Raw genomic sequence first — 13,854 nt, 5'->3', positions numbered from 1 at the left:
GCAGGTGGATTTTCAACTCGACCCTTTGTAAGGAGTGTCCAGCGTCAGAGCTTGTCATCTAGATCTTCTGTCACCAGCCCACTGGCAGTGAGTGAAAATGGTGTCAGGCCCTCGTGGTCGCTCTCCGCAAAACTGCAGTTGAGGTCCAACTCTCCATCCCGCTTCTCTGGAGATTCCCCTGTACATACCTCTGCTTCCACCCTGGAGAAGATTGGGGAGGCGGCTGATGATAAAGTCTCCACCTCTTGCTTCGGCAGCCTGAGGAATCTTTCTAGCAGCTACTTGGAGCCCTGTGATGGCAGTCGGCGAGAGCACAGGACGGCTCGCAGAGCCCCCTTGGCTGTCATGGAAGGGGCATTCAGGGAAGAGTCTGTTGTAAGGACATCTAGCTCAGATCTCTCGGATGGGTATGGTAAAAGCTCTGCACAGTCAGACAGGAATCACCCTGCTCTGGACCCTTTTGATAACAACAATCAAATCGCCTTTGTTGATCAGAGTGATTCTGTGGATAGCTCTCCAGTCAAGGAGGTGAAAGCCCCCAGTGGGACAGGGCTGGCTGCAGAGAAGGTAGATGGCACCCCTAAGAAGGTTCACAGCTCCAAGGGAGTTTCTGAGCCAGACAAAAGTTTGAGGAAGGGAAGGACAGTCTTATCTACCCAAGAGACCACAGTCTCTCACTCTTCTCCTCCACTAAAGAGTTCCCAGAAAGTTTCCCGGTCTAGAAGTAAGACGGACTCCTCTAGGGCCAGTGGGCGACACGGGTCTCCTGCTCCCACTCAGGCTAGGAAGGACCATAGCACGAAGCCCCTTGAGGTGGCTGTCCCATCGGCTCAACAGAAGCAAAAGTCAGGTGGTTCTCCATCCTCCACAGCTGCCAAGAAAACCCCATCAGGCTCATTGACTAAGGGCTCTTCTGCTGGGAAGAGCCGGACTTCAGACCGAAGCCTCAGCAGGGAGGGCTCTAAGATAAGTCTGGGGTCAGATAAAACGAGCGTTACCAGCAGTTCAAGAACGAGCTCCCCAAGGATAAGCCACTCTAGGAGTGACAGCAGGGCAGTAGACAGCAAGCATGTGCGGAGTTCCTCTATGGCCAACCTGCGATCTCCAAATGTTGGAGTGCGTTCTGGTTTGAAGAGGGACAGCAAGTCGGAAGAGAAAGGATTGTCTTTCTTTAAATCAGCCTTAAGGCAGAAAGAGACCCGGAGGTCTGCAGACCTGGGAAAGACAACGATGCTTTCAAAAAAGACAGCGAGTGGCAGTTCCAAGTCAGGCAGTAAAAATGTGCTGGAAGACAAATCGGAGAAAGGTGTTGTCCCACCAGCCTCTCAAACCAATGCCAACATTACCACAAAAGAAAAACTTGTCCCAAAAGATGCCACACCCAATAAACATTCTCTGCTATCCAGTCGCAAGTCCAAGTCTTCCCAGCTAGATCCCGGAGTCCAGTCTCCTCCTTCCAGTGGCAAACAGTCTGCTGACAAGCCGCTGAAAAAATTACCTTCCAGCATGCAGGTGTCTGTACGGCCTTCTCTGGAACCTCAGTGAAATGCTGCAATCCAGGTGTCTTTTCTGCTGAGAAGCTAATTTATTCTGAGCTCTTGTTTTTTTGTTCATGTGCCTAATGTATGTTTTGAGGAGAAGTTAACTGCAAGTTGTTAAAGCGCCTTTTGATTCTGCCATCAAACCAAATAGCCACAGGCAGCCAGCACTGATGCAAGTAGTCTAGCTGGAGTCGTTGTTGAACATGAATGCAGCTGTCCCATAGCACTTGTACAGGAGTCTCTTTATAGAAAATGCAACAACTTTCTTCAGATTCAAGGTTTGAAATCTGAAACCCAGTTGTACTGACACTAGTGTGCTTTGTAGAGCTGTGAACTGATATTCCTTTGGTCTTGTTCTGAGCAGGCTGTGTCCATGCTGGTGTATGGCCTTGTTCTGAGCTGTGGAGGATGCGAAGGAAACTGGAGAGACTGCCGCTTCTTTATGCTCTCTCTCAACCCTCTCTCCCTGCTCCCCTCCATTTTTCAAGCTTCTAAAGGGCAATATTTCAACACTAATGTTTTTTCTCAGGTATATTCTCAGCCAGTATAGGAGGGACTAGCATTAGTGGATGGACAGAAAGGTACCTGTGTGTCCGTGTATACGCGTGTCTGTAATGGATTTCATTTTTGCATTCCAACAGCAGAAAGCTTTGGTTTTGTTTATTTTTCCATGAAATGTAACCTGCATTTTTTGTTGCTTCGTCTACGAAGAGTTTGACTCTGTCCATACCTAAGGCAACCTCTACCCTGTCCTCTTTAATTACTTTCTTCTGAACCACTATACTAAGCAACAGAAGAAATCACTAAGCTGGTTGCCAGCTCGTACCTGTGAAAGTGCTAGGTCGGAGACGGTTGCAGTGCCGTAGGAGAGCTGTCTTCATGCACCTGAATGGCAGTGATGCTGTTAGGACCCCTGTTCAAACTCCTGAGAAGAAGCGTTTCCTAATGTGCTCAGATGCTTAATCGTAGTGATGTGAATATAGCATCCGTTATTTATAGGAGTAATGTTTAGGTAAGCCAAGTGTTGTCTTGTCTTCTCTGCCTTCTCTGGGCATGCTTTGAACAAGCCTCTTCATGCGGGTTGGAGGGGCTGTACCAAAATACCGCAGAGCAGTTTCCACATTCTCCAGAGTGCTGCTACGTTCTTCCCTTTGGTGTGCTTCTCACCTTCCCCGGCGGATCTCGCTTCTGTGTGTCTCTTAGCGAAGCGATCCCCATTCTTGTTCAGATGACAGTCTCTATCAGGGTTAAAACACTACATCTGGTGATGTCTTTGTTTACATGCCCTTCTTACAGGGGAGATTCCTCAAGTTCTTTAAGATTCCTCTTAAAAGGTGGATTCCTCAAGTCCTTTTATATACATGTGGTGTAATCTTTTTTTTAATTTCATGAGTTTGTATTAATGTGCTGCTTATCCTTTGTGTACAGCAGCAATCTGTTGTGTAGGTCACGACATGCAGCAGCTGGGCAGTGTGCTGGGCACGCTTGTCTTCCGAATGAGGTATTTGCCTGTCATACAGTCGTGTTCAGCAAAGCTTCTCCGGGCTTAGCTTGTGGACAGACCTATTTGTACGTCTTTTCTGTCACTGTAACAAATAGCCCTCTAACAAGTAGTTACTCTGAGCTAGTCTGTTCCTCCTCCTCTCTTGAGCTGATGTGCTGACAACCCTGCAAGCAGCCTTGCCCCCAGGTCTGCTGGGCACATTGCTGCTCCGCAATCACTTTTTGTACTTGACTCAGCACACATTTGCAGCAAGCTTTGGAGAGAAGTGTTTTTTGGGGGTAGCTGATACCTTGGAGAAAAGGCTCTCTGTGTGTGTGTGTGTGGAGCCACAGAGCTCTGGTCAGTGTGTGACGGTGAGCCCACCTGCAGTGTAACCCTTGCTCTGTCCTGATGACATCCTGCAGTACTTACCTTCACGCAACCCAGAAGCAATGCCAGTTGCCTGCATGTTTTTACAGTGTGCTGGACCCTGTGCCCTGGACTATGTTTTTAAACTTAAACGTGACCATCTCCTTGATGCATTTCTTCTCCTGGGTATTGTTTCAGTCTCATTTATTGCAGCAACAAGAAGGAAAGATTGCATTACTTGCTTCTTAAATGTATAACTTGGATTATTCTTGGATTATTTTTGTTATATCCAGCAGAGCCGATAAGACTTGCTTCACATTATAGTATTTAAATTGCTTCCTGAAATGTTGATGTTAAAAGTATTCGTTTAAGGTTTTATCTGTATTAAGGTCTTGCACTGTGTTGGCTCTTCTCTTGTAACAACTCTTCTAGCAAGAATGTAACTCTAGTAGCTAGCGCTAATTTGGTTTGGTATCTTTTAAATCACAGAACGTAGTTTTCTGTGTGTTTTAACATGGGACACTTGTGAAAGGTTATTTTTATCAAATGACATTTTCTTTTCATGCCATCATTCACTGAAGAAGTTTAAACTGGAAGCTGGTATATGGTTTTTGAGATGGTTTGGCTCCTGTATTGCATGCCTGGACTGAAGGAAATTTGAAGCCATGTCCAAACTGGTGTTTTAGCTGAATGCCAGTTTGATACGTTTGTATTTGGGGCATGAGAAAGGCCATTAGAGCTCCCATTTGGACAAAATGGGAACGGGAGGTCCTGGTGCCAAGTGTTCCAGCAGCTGATGTTAAAAGCAGTTGAACCTCTGCAATCCCATGATCTGTAATTTAGCTCTTTTTTCTGTGTATTCCCCATAATTCCTGATGGAAATTGCTGCCAGCTCCAGCGCTATCTACTCTGCATATGCTGCCAAACTGGATTTCCTACCTGTCTCTCTGAAAACAGCAGCTCTGGTGCACAGACTCCTCGCTCCGCAAATGAGCATGGTGTGGGCAGAAGAGACCGTACTGACAATGTTCTCGTCTTAAAGCAGATAAGATACCGCTCTTCTGCGGCGGGCTGCCAGCATGTGGCGTGTTTTCTGGCTCAGGAGGGCTTGACTTAGGGTGTCCTCATGCAAAATGTTTTGAGGGTGCACTGTAATTCCTGTTGAATATAAGGCACAAAATGTGCAAAGCAGGTCCGTGCAGGACCTGGGAAGTGCAGTCCCTGTTCTGTGGCTGTGTCTATCTGTACCAAAACAGTTTGGAAAGCAGCTGTTTGCTGCCACTCTGCATCTCTGCTTTTTGGTATCACATATTTCCAGTAGTATATGAACTTCCTTGCAAAGGAGAGGGTTGAAGGGTGTGCATCCAGGAAATAAGTGTTTGCTGTGAGTGTAAAACAAAGCCTAATTGCTGTTAAAGTCATGGCTCCATCAGTGATGTAGAGTAAATCTTTATAAAACTGAGTGTAGATTATTGTAGGCCCTACTTAAAGTGATTGGGGGAAAAGCAACATCAGTTTTCTCTCCCTGCTTTAAAGCAGGCTTATTTCTTAGCCCTTTCATGCATAGGAATTCCTGTCCATGTGTATCGTATTGTCCAGATGTAAGGATGTAGCACAGTCTAAGGAACACTCCAGAGAGGGATCTTCCAAGTCCTAGATGCCAATGCTGCCTTGGCTTTGTGTATTGATCCTTAAAGAAGTGAAGGCTTGAGGCTGTTCTGAAGCAGCCATTTCTATGTGGTCACCTCTCTTCTTAAAATTCAGGTCTGGCTTCAGGAGCACTTGTGCCTGTGGAGGAGGTGGGCTCTGCAGTCTTCCAAAGGTCACCCCACCTTTCCCTGGTTGATGGCACGTGGGGCCTGGAGGTCTCGTGGCTGGGTGTCTGAGCAGGATGAGAATGGCTGCTGTCCGGCTCTGCTTTGCCAGTCATGCACAGCCGTGGCGTGTGTGGAACGGGCTGTGCTCCTGGCTTGGGGTGGTGGAGTCTGGGACCCCGGAGCTGATGGTCTGGAAGCAAAGGTTTACAGGGCAGCCTCATGCTGGTGAGAAATGCCTTCAAAGGGGGGAGGTCCAGCTCTGTCCCTGTTCTCAAACAGCTGCGTGAGCTCCAAGGGAAAGCAGGCTTCAACTCCTGCAGTGTTTTATGATGTGTTTCCAATCAACTTTGGGTTGAACTCACCTGCATCGACCATGTGTAACTTGTATTTCACACCACCTCTCTAGTCTGACACTTGCTCCTGTTCCTGGAATCGGCCCTCTGGGCGCAGGAAAGCAGCGCCTTCATTCCAGTGCTGGATTCCTGCTGGAGTCACCTAAAGAAATTATTTTTACCCTTTTTGGGCTGTGTCTTTTGGATAGTGTTTAGTAGTATACAAATTATAAGCACATTTTCAATGACATCTATTAAAGAGGCACCTTTTATTTGTATTAATCACATTTGATAGACAATTTGGTGCCTGCAGTTCTCTGTAACTTATAAGTGTCTCACTTTGGGTGTATAAATTGTTAACCCTTTCAAACTTATCAAATATGGCTAAATAAAAAAAAAAAGATGCTTAGGGTAGAAAATTAGCAGCTTAATTACAGTACACTTATTCCACTGTAAGTGCCCTCATCCATCTTAGCTGCAGGGTTGTTTGCTTTCCAAGGCTGAAACTTGAGCATGATCAACCATTTTTTTCTCAGTAATAAAGGCAGTTTTGCATGGCAGTTCTCTCGCTGTACCCAAATGCATGCATTTACTAACTATGCAAGCATCTAATACAAACCATAGACCGTGCTTTCAGTATCAGAAGCTGCTAGGTAGACTCTGGAGCGCTGCTTTGAGTCTGTACTTCTGTTTCTTGGTGCAGCTGCGTGTCAGCACATAGGAGCATGTTCCTGGGTTCCTGCTTTGTTTGCACATCTTTGATTCTTTCCTTTGCAGAATTCTGCATTACTGACAAGGCTGGAGTGTAGCATAATGTCAAAGGGATCTGAAGTGTTGAAATGAGAACAAACTGGTTTTCTGTATTGTATTTTTTTTTTTTCCTTTTTTTAACAGGGAATACCTGATCAGTGTTCTGTATGTAGCCTGCCATTTTCCATGTAACTTAAATGATGTGTTCTACGTTGCGAGAAGAGGCAGTCACATGTAGCTGTATGAGCACTCAAAAAAAAAAAAAAAAGAGGTTTTGTTGAATTTCTGTGCTGAGGGAGCAGTTTCCAGTTGACGGTTTGTTACCCACACTGGTAACAGGCCTTCTGCCTGCCTTCCTGGGAAGAGCCATGCCGGGCCCCAGCTGCCCACGGGGATGATTGTGCTTCCCATTCGCGCTCCAAAACAGTGGTGGCATTAGCTGGTCTGAGCTGTGCTCCCCTCCAGCTGCAGATCCCACCGGGGTGGTTGTATGCACAGCATGGCTGGGGCAGCCGGAGCTGGCCGGGGTTGTAGCCTGGGCAGAGCGGGCAGCTGCCTGCTTGGGGCGGCTGACTGGGGGCAGGATGGCGGGGTCTCACGAGGTTTGGTTTGGCAAGAAGTGCAGATCCAGGATCCCTGTGGGGCTGCCTGGCTGTGCCCCCGTGAGATGTCCCCTCTCAGCACCCTTGTCTGCACAGAGCAGCTGGTCTGAGCAGTGGCTGGGTGTCTGGCAGGTTCTTGGCCCTGCTCCCCCTGACGGGCTCGGTGCCTGCCCCCCTTGGTCAGCCGGCATGGAGAGGGTTTGGAAATGACATTCCAAATAATTTTAGTTACCTTTTTTTTTTTTTGTATCTTTGTCATTTGCCTACTAATCCAAAATAATTTGGTGGTATCTAATGTTATCTGTGGAGGGAACTGAAATTTAGTTTTAATCTGTGGTGAGATGAAAGTACTACATGGTTTTCTTAATAAAAGCACCATAAAGCATTTAATATTAGGAGCTTTAGTTTGTAAAATTAAAGTACCTGAAGACTTGTACAATATCTATATTAGGTCTAAAGGTTTAGGCAGTCTTCTATTTTTTTTAAGGCGATAGCACTCAATTTATCTGCAAATAGTGTTTTTTAAAAGACACAGATTAAAACTAAGTGTAAACACAAATTCCGTTTCACTCTAGGCCCTGCAGCACAAACGCGTTGCAAGAGTTAGTGTTAGGTTTGTATGGCATTTGTGCAGTGCAATAAGAAACCATTTTTAGGTGCTACTTTGCCTTGGGTAGGGTGACACAAGGGAATACAGGCTACAAGTGGCTAGATTATTTTCTTGTGGCCTTCCAAGTATTAATTTGTACAGATTTGCTCACCAACTGTGCCTCACCATTGGTTAAAATTGAATTTTAAGTCCTGTTGCAAATGCAGTTTCTCTTCTGGACACAATGTCAGATTTTACACTGGAATATCTACAGTTCTAAAAACTGCATGTCACATCACTGTACACTGATACTGGGATGTGGGGCTTGCCCACACCTTTGATATTCTCTTCTGTATTTTAATGTTTTTGAACTGTACAGTAATCTGGAAAGCAGGCTGTCTTTACTTGGGATTGAACATTGTACCATAAATTTTAAATTATTTGAGAACAAGTGCATGAGACTGTGTCGATGCCTTTTATTATTTATTTGTATGTTTTATTATTCAAGGTGTATGCACTTTTAATATGCAGAATTTATATTTTTATGTTAAAAATCATTTTCTTTCAGAAAGAAGAGTTTGAATATGAGGAATTGGAATTAAGTGCAAAAAGGGGAATATGTAATAAAATACAATAAATTTATTACTAGGCATCCTGCCTGAGTGAGCATTTTTCCAGGTCTGTATCATTGCCTGACAAGGCAGCAGCGGCTGCACACCTTGCTGCTCCAGCCTCGCCGCGTTCCCTGCTCTTGCTTGCGGGCCGTGCTGCCCTGCTGCTCTGCTGCTGCCGGCCCCCCCGTGGGGCTCGCTCGGGGACCCCTCTTTCTTTTTCTCTTGGGTTTGTATCAGCCTCCCGCGGTGTGCCGACCGCAGCGGGACTCGCTCCCCTGCAGAAGGGCAGCGTCACTCGGGGCAGGGCCGGGGTGTGCGTGGGGTGATCAGTGCCGGCTCTAACCACACAGCCGTGGCGGCTCTGTCCCTTCCCTGTGCAGGCGCGGGAGTGGGGCAAGGGCTTAATGACTTCCCTCCACATCCTCAACAGGGCTTCTCACTGCTCTTCTTGGGGAAACAAAAACCTGGAGGCCTGCTTTTGGGTGTAGTGAGACATGGGGTCCTGCCTTACCTCCCCGGTGCTGTCGTTGATGCTTCTCTCTCCACAGCCTGGCAGCCCAGGTCCTGCTGGTGCTCGGCTGGGGTCCCTGCTGCTGGCACATCCTGAGAGCAGGGTGCAGGACCCCGATGGAGCCTTTTTGTGCTGGTGAGTTTGGTCTGTGACCTCCATGGGCAGGGGGATGTGATCTGGTTCCTCTTTGGGTTTGGGGGCTCATACCTGGCCAGGCAGAGGTGGGGGTTCCCTCTGTGTGCCCAGCCATGCCTCACGTCTGGGCTCAGCCTCCCTGTTCTGCCCCTAAAGCCCTGCGGGAAGCTCAAGCCTCTGCTTGAAGGCTGTGGCTGCCCTGGCTCCTTCTATCTGTGGGTCTCCGATTGTGCCTCCCTGTCTGCCTTGGCCCCATGTCCCGGGGCTGCTGGGGCTGTGCTCCCCTTGCTGGCGGGTGCAAGGCTCTGGTGGGAGCGTCCCCGTGTTCCCCCTCACGTGCAGTGCGGGTGCTGGCCATGCTCCAGCCTGCTCCTTGTCCCCTGGCTGTAGTGATGCAGCATGTGGCTCCGCTGCATGAGGTTTGGTTCAATATTAGCCTTCTTTAATGGTTCTTTATTGAACTGAGGCTTGAACTGTGCACGAGTGATAGTAACAGAGTGTTTAATTGTGTGTTCCTCTAGCTCTGCATCCTAATTAAAAATTGTTTTTCATTTAGCAGGTTGTGCAGTGGTGGCTCTCCAGCCGTGGAGGAGAGCGTGGGCTGCTGGGCGGGAATGCAGGTGGGCTGCTCCTGCTGCCTCCTTGCCTCGGCCTGATGAGGAGGATGAGGAGGATGAAGTGAACTGGGAGGAGGATGGGCCGTTTCTCCCAGCTGCTGAAGGGAGGACTTCTCTCTATGCGAGTGGCTGCATCTTCTGCAGGTGACACCCTTGGCTGGGTGAGCTGCTCCAGCTGCGGCTGCTGCAGGCATGGCTGGGAAACCATCCCGGTGGCTGCTGGGCTGCCTGGGCTCCAATCTGGAGGGTGAATGGAGTGCGAAATGCTTTAGCATTCTAGCGTGACATCTCAGCTGAGTAACAGGAGGGAAAAATGGAAGATATGGTGGTTGGAGCTGCCAGGGAGCATTTCCACTGCAGACTCTGATCTTCCTGCTTGAGGGAGCCATCAGATTGGTATAGTAGGGGCTGGTGCTTGTGCTTCACAAACTTGCCTTTAAATGCAATTTTTGATTCTTAAGGCTTTTTCCCCTTCTCATCTCTCCTCCTCTCTCCTGTATGCATATTTTTGTTTTCCCACTCTGAGATGCAGCATCACATATGTGCCCAAATACACAAAAGCAGTGCTCCAGCTGGAGAAGCGGGCTTGGAGGCTTGGCATTGCTGCTGGGGCTGCTTTGGTCTGGTCAGGCAGGTCCTGTTGGGCGAGAGCATGGCTGGGGCAAGGCAGCTTGGTGTACGCTGTGCTATCTGGGCTGCCGTCCTTGGCTGCGGGGCTCTCGTGGGGTTGCAGAGAGATGACTCTTGTTGTGGGCTCTTACTGTGGTGTCACGGCTGGCTGCTGCTATTTGGTTGTCACCTCTGCTGTATTGCTAGAGCAAATCTTCAGCTCTGCAGAGAGCAGGGTGGGATGGTCGGGCGTTTCTCTTTCATTGGATTGGCTTGCAAGCTGCTGCTCGTGGGGTTGATCTACTCCAGGAGTCAGTAAGGGCAGGGGTGGGTGGGGATGAGGTGGAGAGTCTCTTCTGCTTTATTCTGGCCAGTTCTGGGGTTAGGCAGTTCTGTAATACACTTCTGGTGTGAAGAAGAGCCTCAGCCCAGCCTCCTTATGCCTGCAATAGCTGATTTTTCCTCATAAATCTTGTTGCCTTCCTGTCTCAGGGCTGTAGAATATTGTCACTTCTCAAGACTTGGGGACAGCAGTAAGCTGCACAGTGCATTGGAAATCTCCAGCTCTCTGGGCAGAGCGGGAAAGGGCAGCTTTGCCCTGGAGCACTGGCTGGAAGGGTGCAGAGCTGCTGTCCTTTCCAATGAAGCCGGCAAGATTGTGCCACAGAGCTTGTCCCTGCCCCACTGAGCTGGCAGGAGCCTGACCAGGAGCACAGCATCTCCTCTGGGAGCAGAGCTCCAGCTAAAGTGAAAAACATGCGTATAAGGGACTGTTCTGCTTCTCTCCTGATTGCACTGAGCTTTTTTGAACTACAGTGCTGGTGCCTGTGATTGCTGTGGTCTTCCAGCAGCCAGTGCTAGAACCACGGCCCAGCTCCAGGAGCTGCAGAGTGGTGGCCAGAGGAGTCCCCAGTTGCACATCCTGGGATGTCAGGGCACTGCTGACTGCTTCCAGAGAGGGCTGGGGGCACGGGCAGTGCATCTGCCCCTGTGCCTGCAGGGGAGGGTGCTGGGGGCTGCTGCTCCCACCCCAGTCTGGGGGCACAGGTATTCCTGGGGGGCTGTTACAGCCGGCTCTACTCCCCGCTGCAGCCTGGGACCTGCCTCTTCTCCCGTCTGGTGCGTTTCCCAGCTCAGGATGTGGGGCACACACGGCTCCCCACCTGGCTGCCATCCCCTGGGTCTGACTGCCAAGCCCAAGCCTGGGTTTGGCGCAGCGGCCGGCCGGTGTCCCCAGCAGAGAGCATGGCTCCTCCAGGGCAGCCCGGCTCTCCTGGGGCAGGACTGGTCCCAGCGCTGAGAAACCAGTCTGCCAGGCCTCCTGCGCTGTGGGGCCGGGGGATGTGGCTCTGGGGGCTCTGGGCTTCCTCTTGCCTGTCCCGCGGCCAAAGAACACAGTGGGGCGGGCAGGGTGCTGTCAGCACGGGCACTGTGTCTCAGGCAGCAGCAAGCTTTGAAGTGACGTGTTGGTTGTCAGTGTCCCCCCTGCTGCGGTGCTTACTGCCTGGGGCAGGTGGGGGTCACCTGTGAATCCCCCTCAGTCCCCAAACCAGGGATGTGTTACTAGCTGTTGCTGATCTCCCATTGCCCAGCTGCAATTACAGAAATTTTGAAGTTAGTTTGTTTACCAAGAGCCATGCTGTGTTACCCCTTGTCCCAGTGCGTCCCTGGGACCTGGGGGGTACACGCAGGCACTGCCAGCCCGTGCTGTGGGACTGCACGTGCAGCTTTCATCCACGTTTCCATCCATCCCCCTGGGAATGGTGAGCTGGAGCTGAGCACCCGGGGTGGCCTATGGGCGTTGGGTGAAGGAGCTGGTGGCTGCACTGGGCAGGCAGAGCCTACGAGACCCATCCTTCTGTTGCATACCAGAGAGAGTAATTACTTCATGTCTTGTATGGAAATGGGAACGACGGGTGTCATATTAAATCATAGGGTCATCACTTATTTATAGATGATTACATTAAAGAGATATTAATATAGCCAAAGGCTTCACAGAATTAGAGTTAATATATTTTTGTTTATTATATTTGCCAATATTTCTCCAATCCAGCCGGGTTTTTATGGCCACTTATTAAATAGAGAGCTTGCTGCAGTTCCCTTAACCTAGCTGGGAGGGTGGTGAGAGGACGATTGGAAAACACTTGAGAACTTTGATCTTCAAGTGATTAAATTTTATTGCCTGCTTGTTTATGAGGGTCCCATGGCATGTGCTTTGTGCGCTGTGAAATGAAGCGAGGGCAGGTTAGTACTCGAGCGGTTATTAAATCTGGGTCAGCAGGGGAGGCTGCATCTGGGTGCAGAGCTTGGGCTCGCAGATGTTTGGGTCCTCGGCCGGGATTACTGCTGTGCTAAGCCAGGATTAGATTATTGCAAAACGAGGCGCAGATTTCTGACACCCCTGGGAGGTGGGGGTGTCCCTGGGGAGCACTGACTGGGGGGGGCCAGGCTTTCTGCCTTGTCCCCGTGCCCTGGAGCCTGGTCTTGAGGCTGGCCAGGCACCCATCCCGCAGGGCTGCAGCTTGCCTGCTGCTGGCTTGGGGGGCACCAGCGGACCCCCCCTGCTGATGTGCAACCCAGAGGAGCCAAGAAAACCACTTGTTTGACCGGGGACCTGACCCAGCGGCGGCTCTGCCATGCGAGGATGGCTGCTGGTTGTGCCCGTCGCGTGGAGGATCAATGTGCGAGGAGCTGCCTGCTCCCTGCCTGCAGGCAGCTGCTGTCTGTTGGGATATTTATTAACACTCGGCTGCCTCTGAGAGCCAGAACAAAACCCAATCTTTGGAGGCCGTCAATAAATTATAACATATTAGGCACTGTCATCTGTACCCCTGGACTCTTAAATTTTGTTCTAATTAGAGTATCGCTTTTCCTTTCTCAGCACTTTTTCCCCTCTGCTGGGTATCGATCCTTTCTCTGTGGGGATCTGACCAACTGTTGACAATTTATGGTAACATAAAACTAGTACCTCTTATAGCAAAAACCTGGCTTTTAATAAAAACCGCTGACACCAGCCTCTTGCTGGCAGCCTAACCTGATTACCAAATGGATTTAGCAGTTTAAGGCCGTGCTCATGCCCCGGTTGTTTTGCACATAGGGATTTTTACTGTAACACTTAACAGGCTTTCAATTGTCATAATGTTTCATAAATACATATGTACCTAATTGAAAGCTTTGAGGCCAATAGGAAGTCCTGAGAGCGTTCCCCAAACCTCGCCTGGCTGGTGGACGCTCACGGCTTCTATTTGATGGCTAACTGGGGCAGCCATAGGGCTGTAGGGTTGGGTCGCTGATGAAATCGCTCTTTCCATCTGTCGGGGGAAACTTATGTGCAGGTTTTTGTCATATGCAGACAAGAACCTGATAATACCTGTTGATATCTCCCATTAACACCTGAGCACTGTGTTGTGCTGATGAGATGTGCTCCTTGCCGTGCTGGTCCTCAGGAGCTTGCTGTGGCTCAGTTTCTGCACCTACAAACCTTCTAGGTCAGTTTGCGAAGGCTGTAGTGCCCTCGGTGTAAGGCTCTTCCCAACCGAGGGCTGGCTGGCACCTTGGAGCTGGTGGTGCTCAATTGCCCTGGAGATGGGAGAGCTCGAGCACCCTGTGGGGCTCATCCCACCCGTGCCACCTCCCCTGGGACACTGGCTGCCCAGGTCAGGGGCTCAGTCCCTGTGAGCCCTCAGGGCTGCTTGCACCACCACCAGCCCACGCTGCTCTGCACCTTGCTGCTGCAGGGGGGATGAGTGGCACCCCAGCATCCATCCTTTGGTCTGAGGTGATGGCGCAAACTTGGGGAGCAGGGACTGACCGCTGCCACAAAGCAAATGATTTGGCAGCTACTGAGGTCTGCTCACTTGTTGAGGTCCTTCCTGAGGCTCTCCC

At 49.9% G+C, this 13,854-nt stretch overlaps 1 protein-coding gene across 2 annotated transcripts in view; it reads left to right on the top strand.

Annotated features, from left to right (window-relative positions):
• Nucleotides 1–8,111, top strand: part of USP31 (ubiquitin specific peptidase 31) — a 35,793-nt gene extending 27,682 nt beyond the window's left edge. The window contains exons 16-17 of one of the 2 annotated variants that reach the window (XM_054842815.1): nucleotides 5–1,560; nucleotides 8,052–8,111. In XM_054842815.1, the coding sequence (XP_054698790.1) occupies nucleotides 5–1,545 (1,541 nt within the window). In that variant the 3' untranslated portion in view covers nucleotides 1,546–1,560; nucleotides 8,052–8,111. Of the gene's footprint in view, nucleotides 1–4 lie in introns of both variants that reach the window. The other variant, XM_054842814.1, reaches the window with a different exon arrangement.
• Nucleotides 8,112–13,854: the final 5,743 nt, after the last annotated feature.

This window comes from Grus americana, chromosome 15 (genome assembly GCF_028858705.1).
Source record: "Grus americana isolate bGruAme1 chromosome 15, bGruAme1.mat, whole genome shotgun sequence".
Taxonomy (NCBI): domain Eukaryota; kingdom Metazoa; phylum Chordata; class Aves; order Gruiformes; family Gruidae; genus Grus; species Grus americana.
This window is presented reverse-complemented; position numbering and strand designations above follow the sequence as displayed.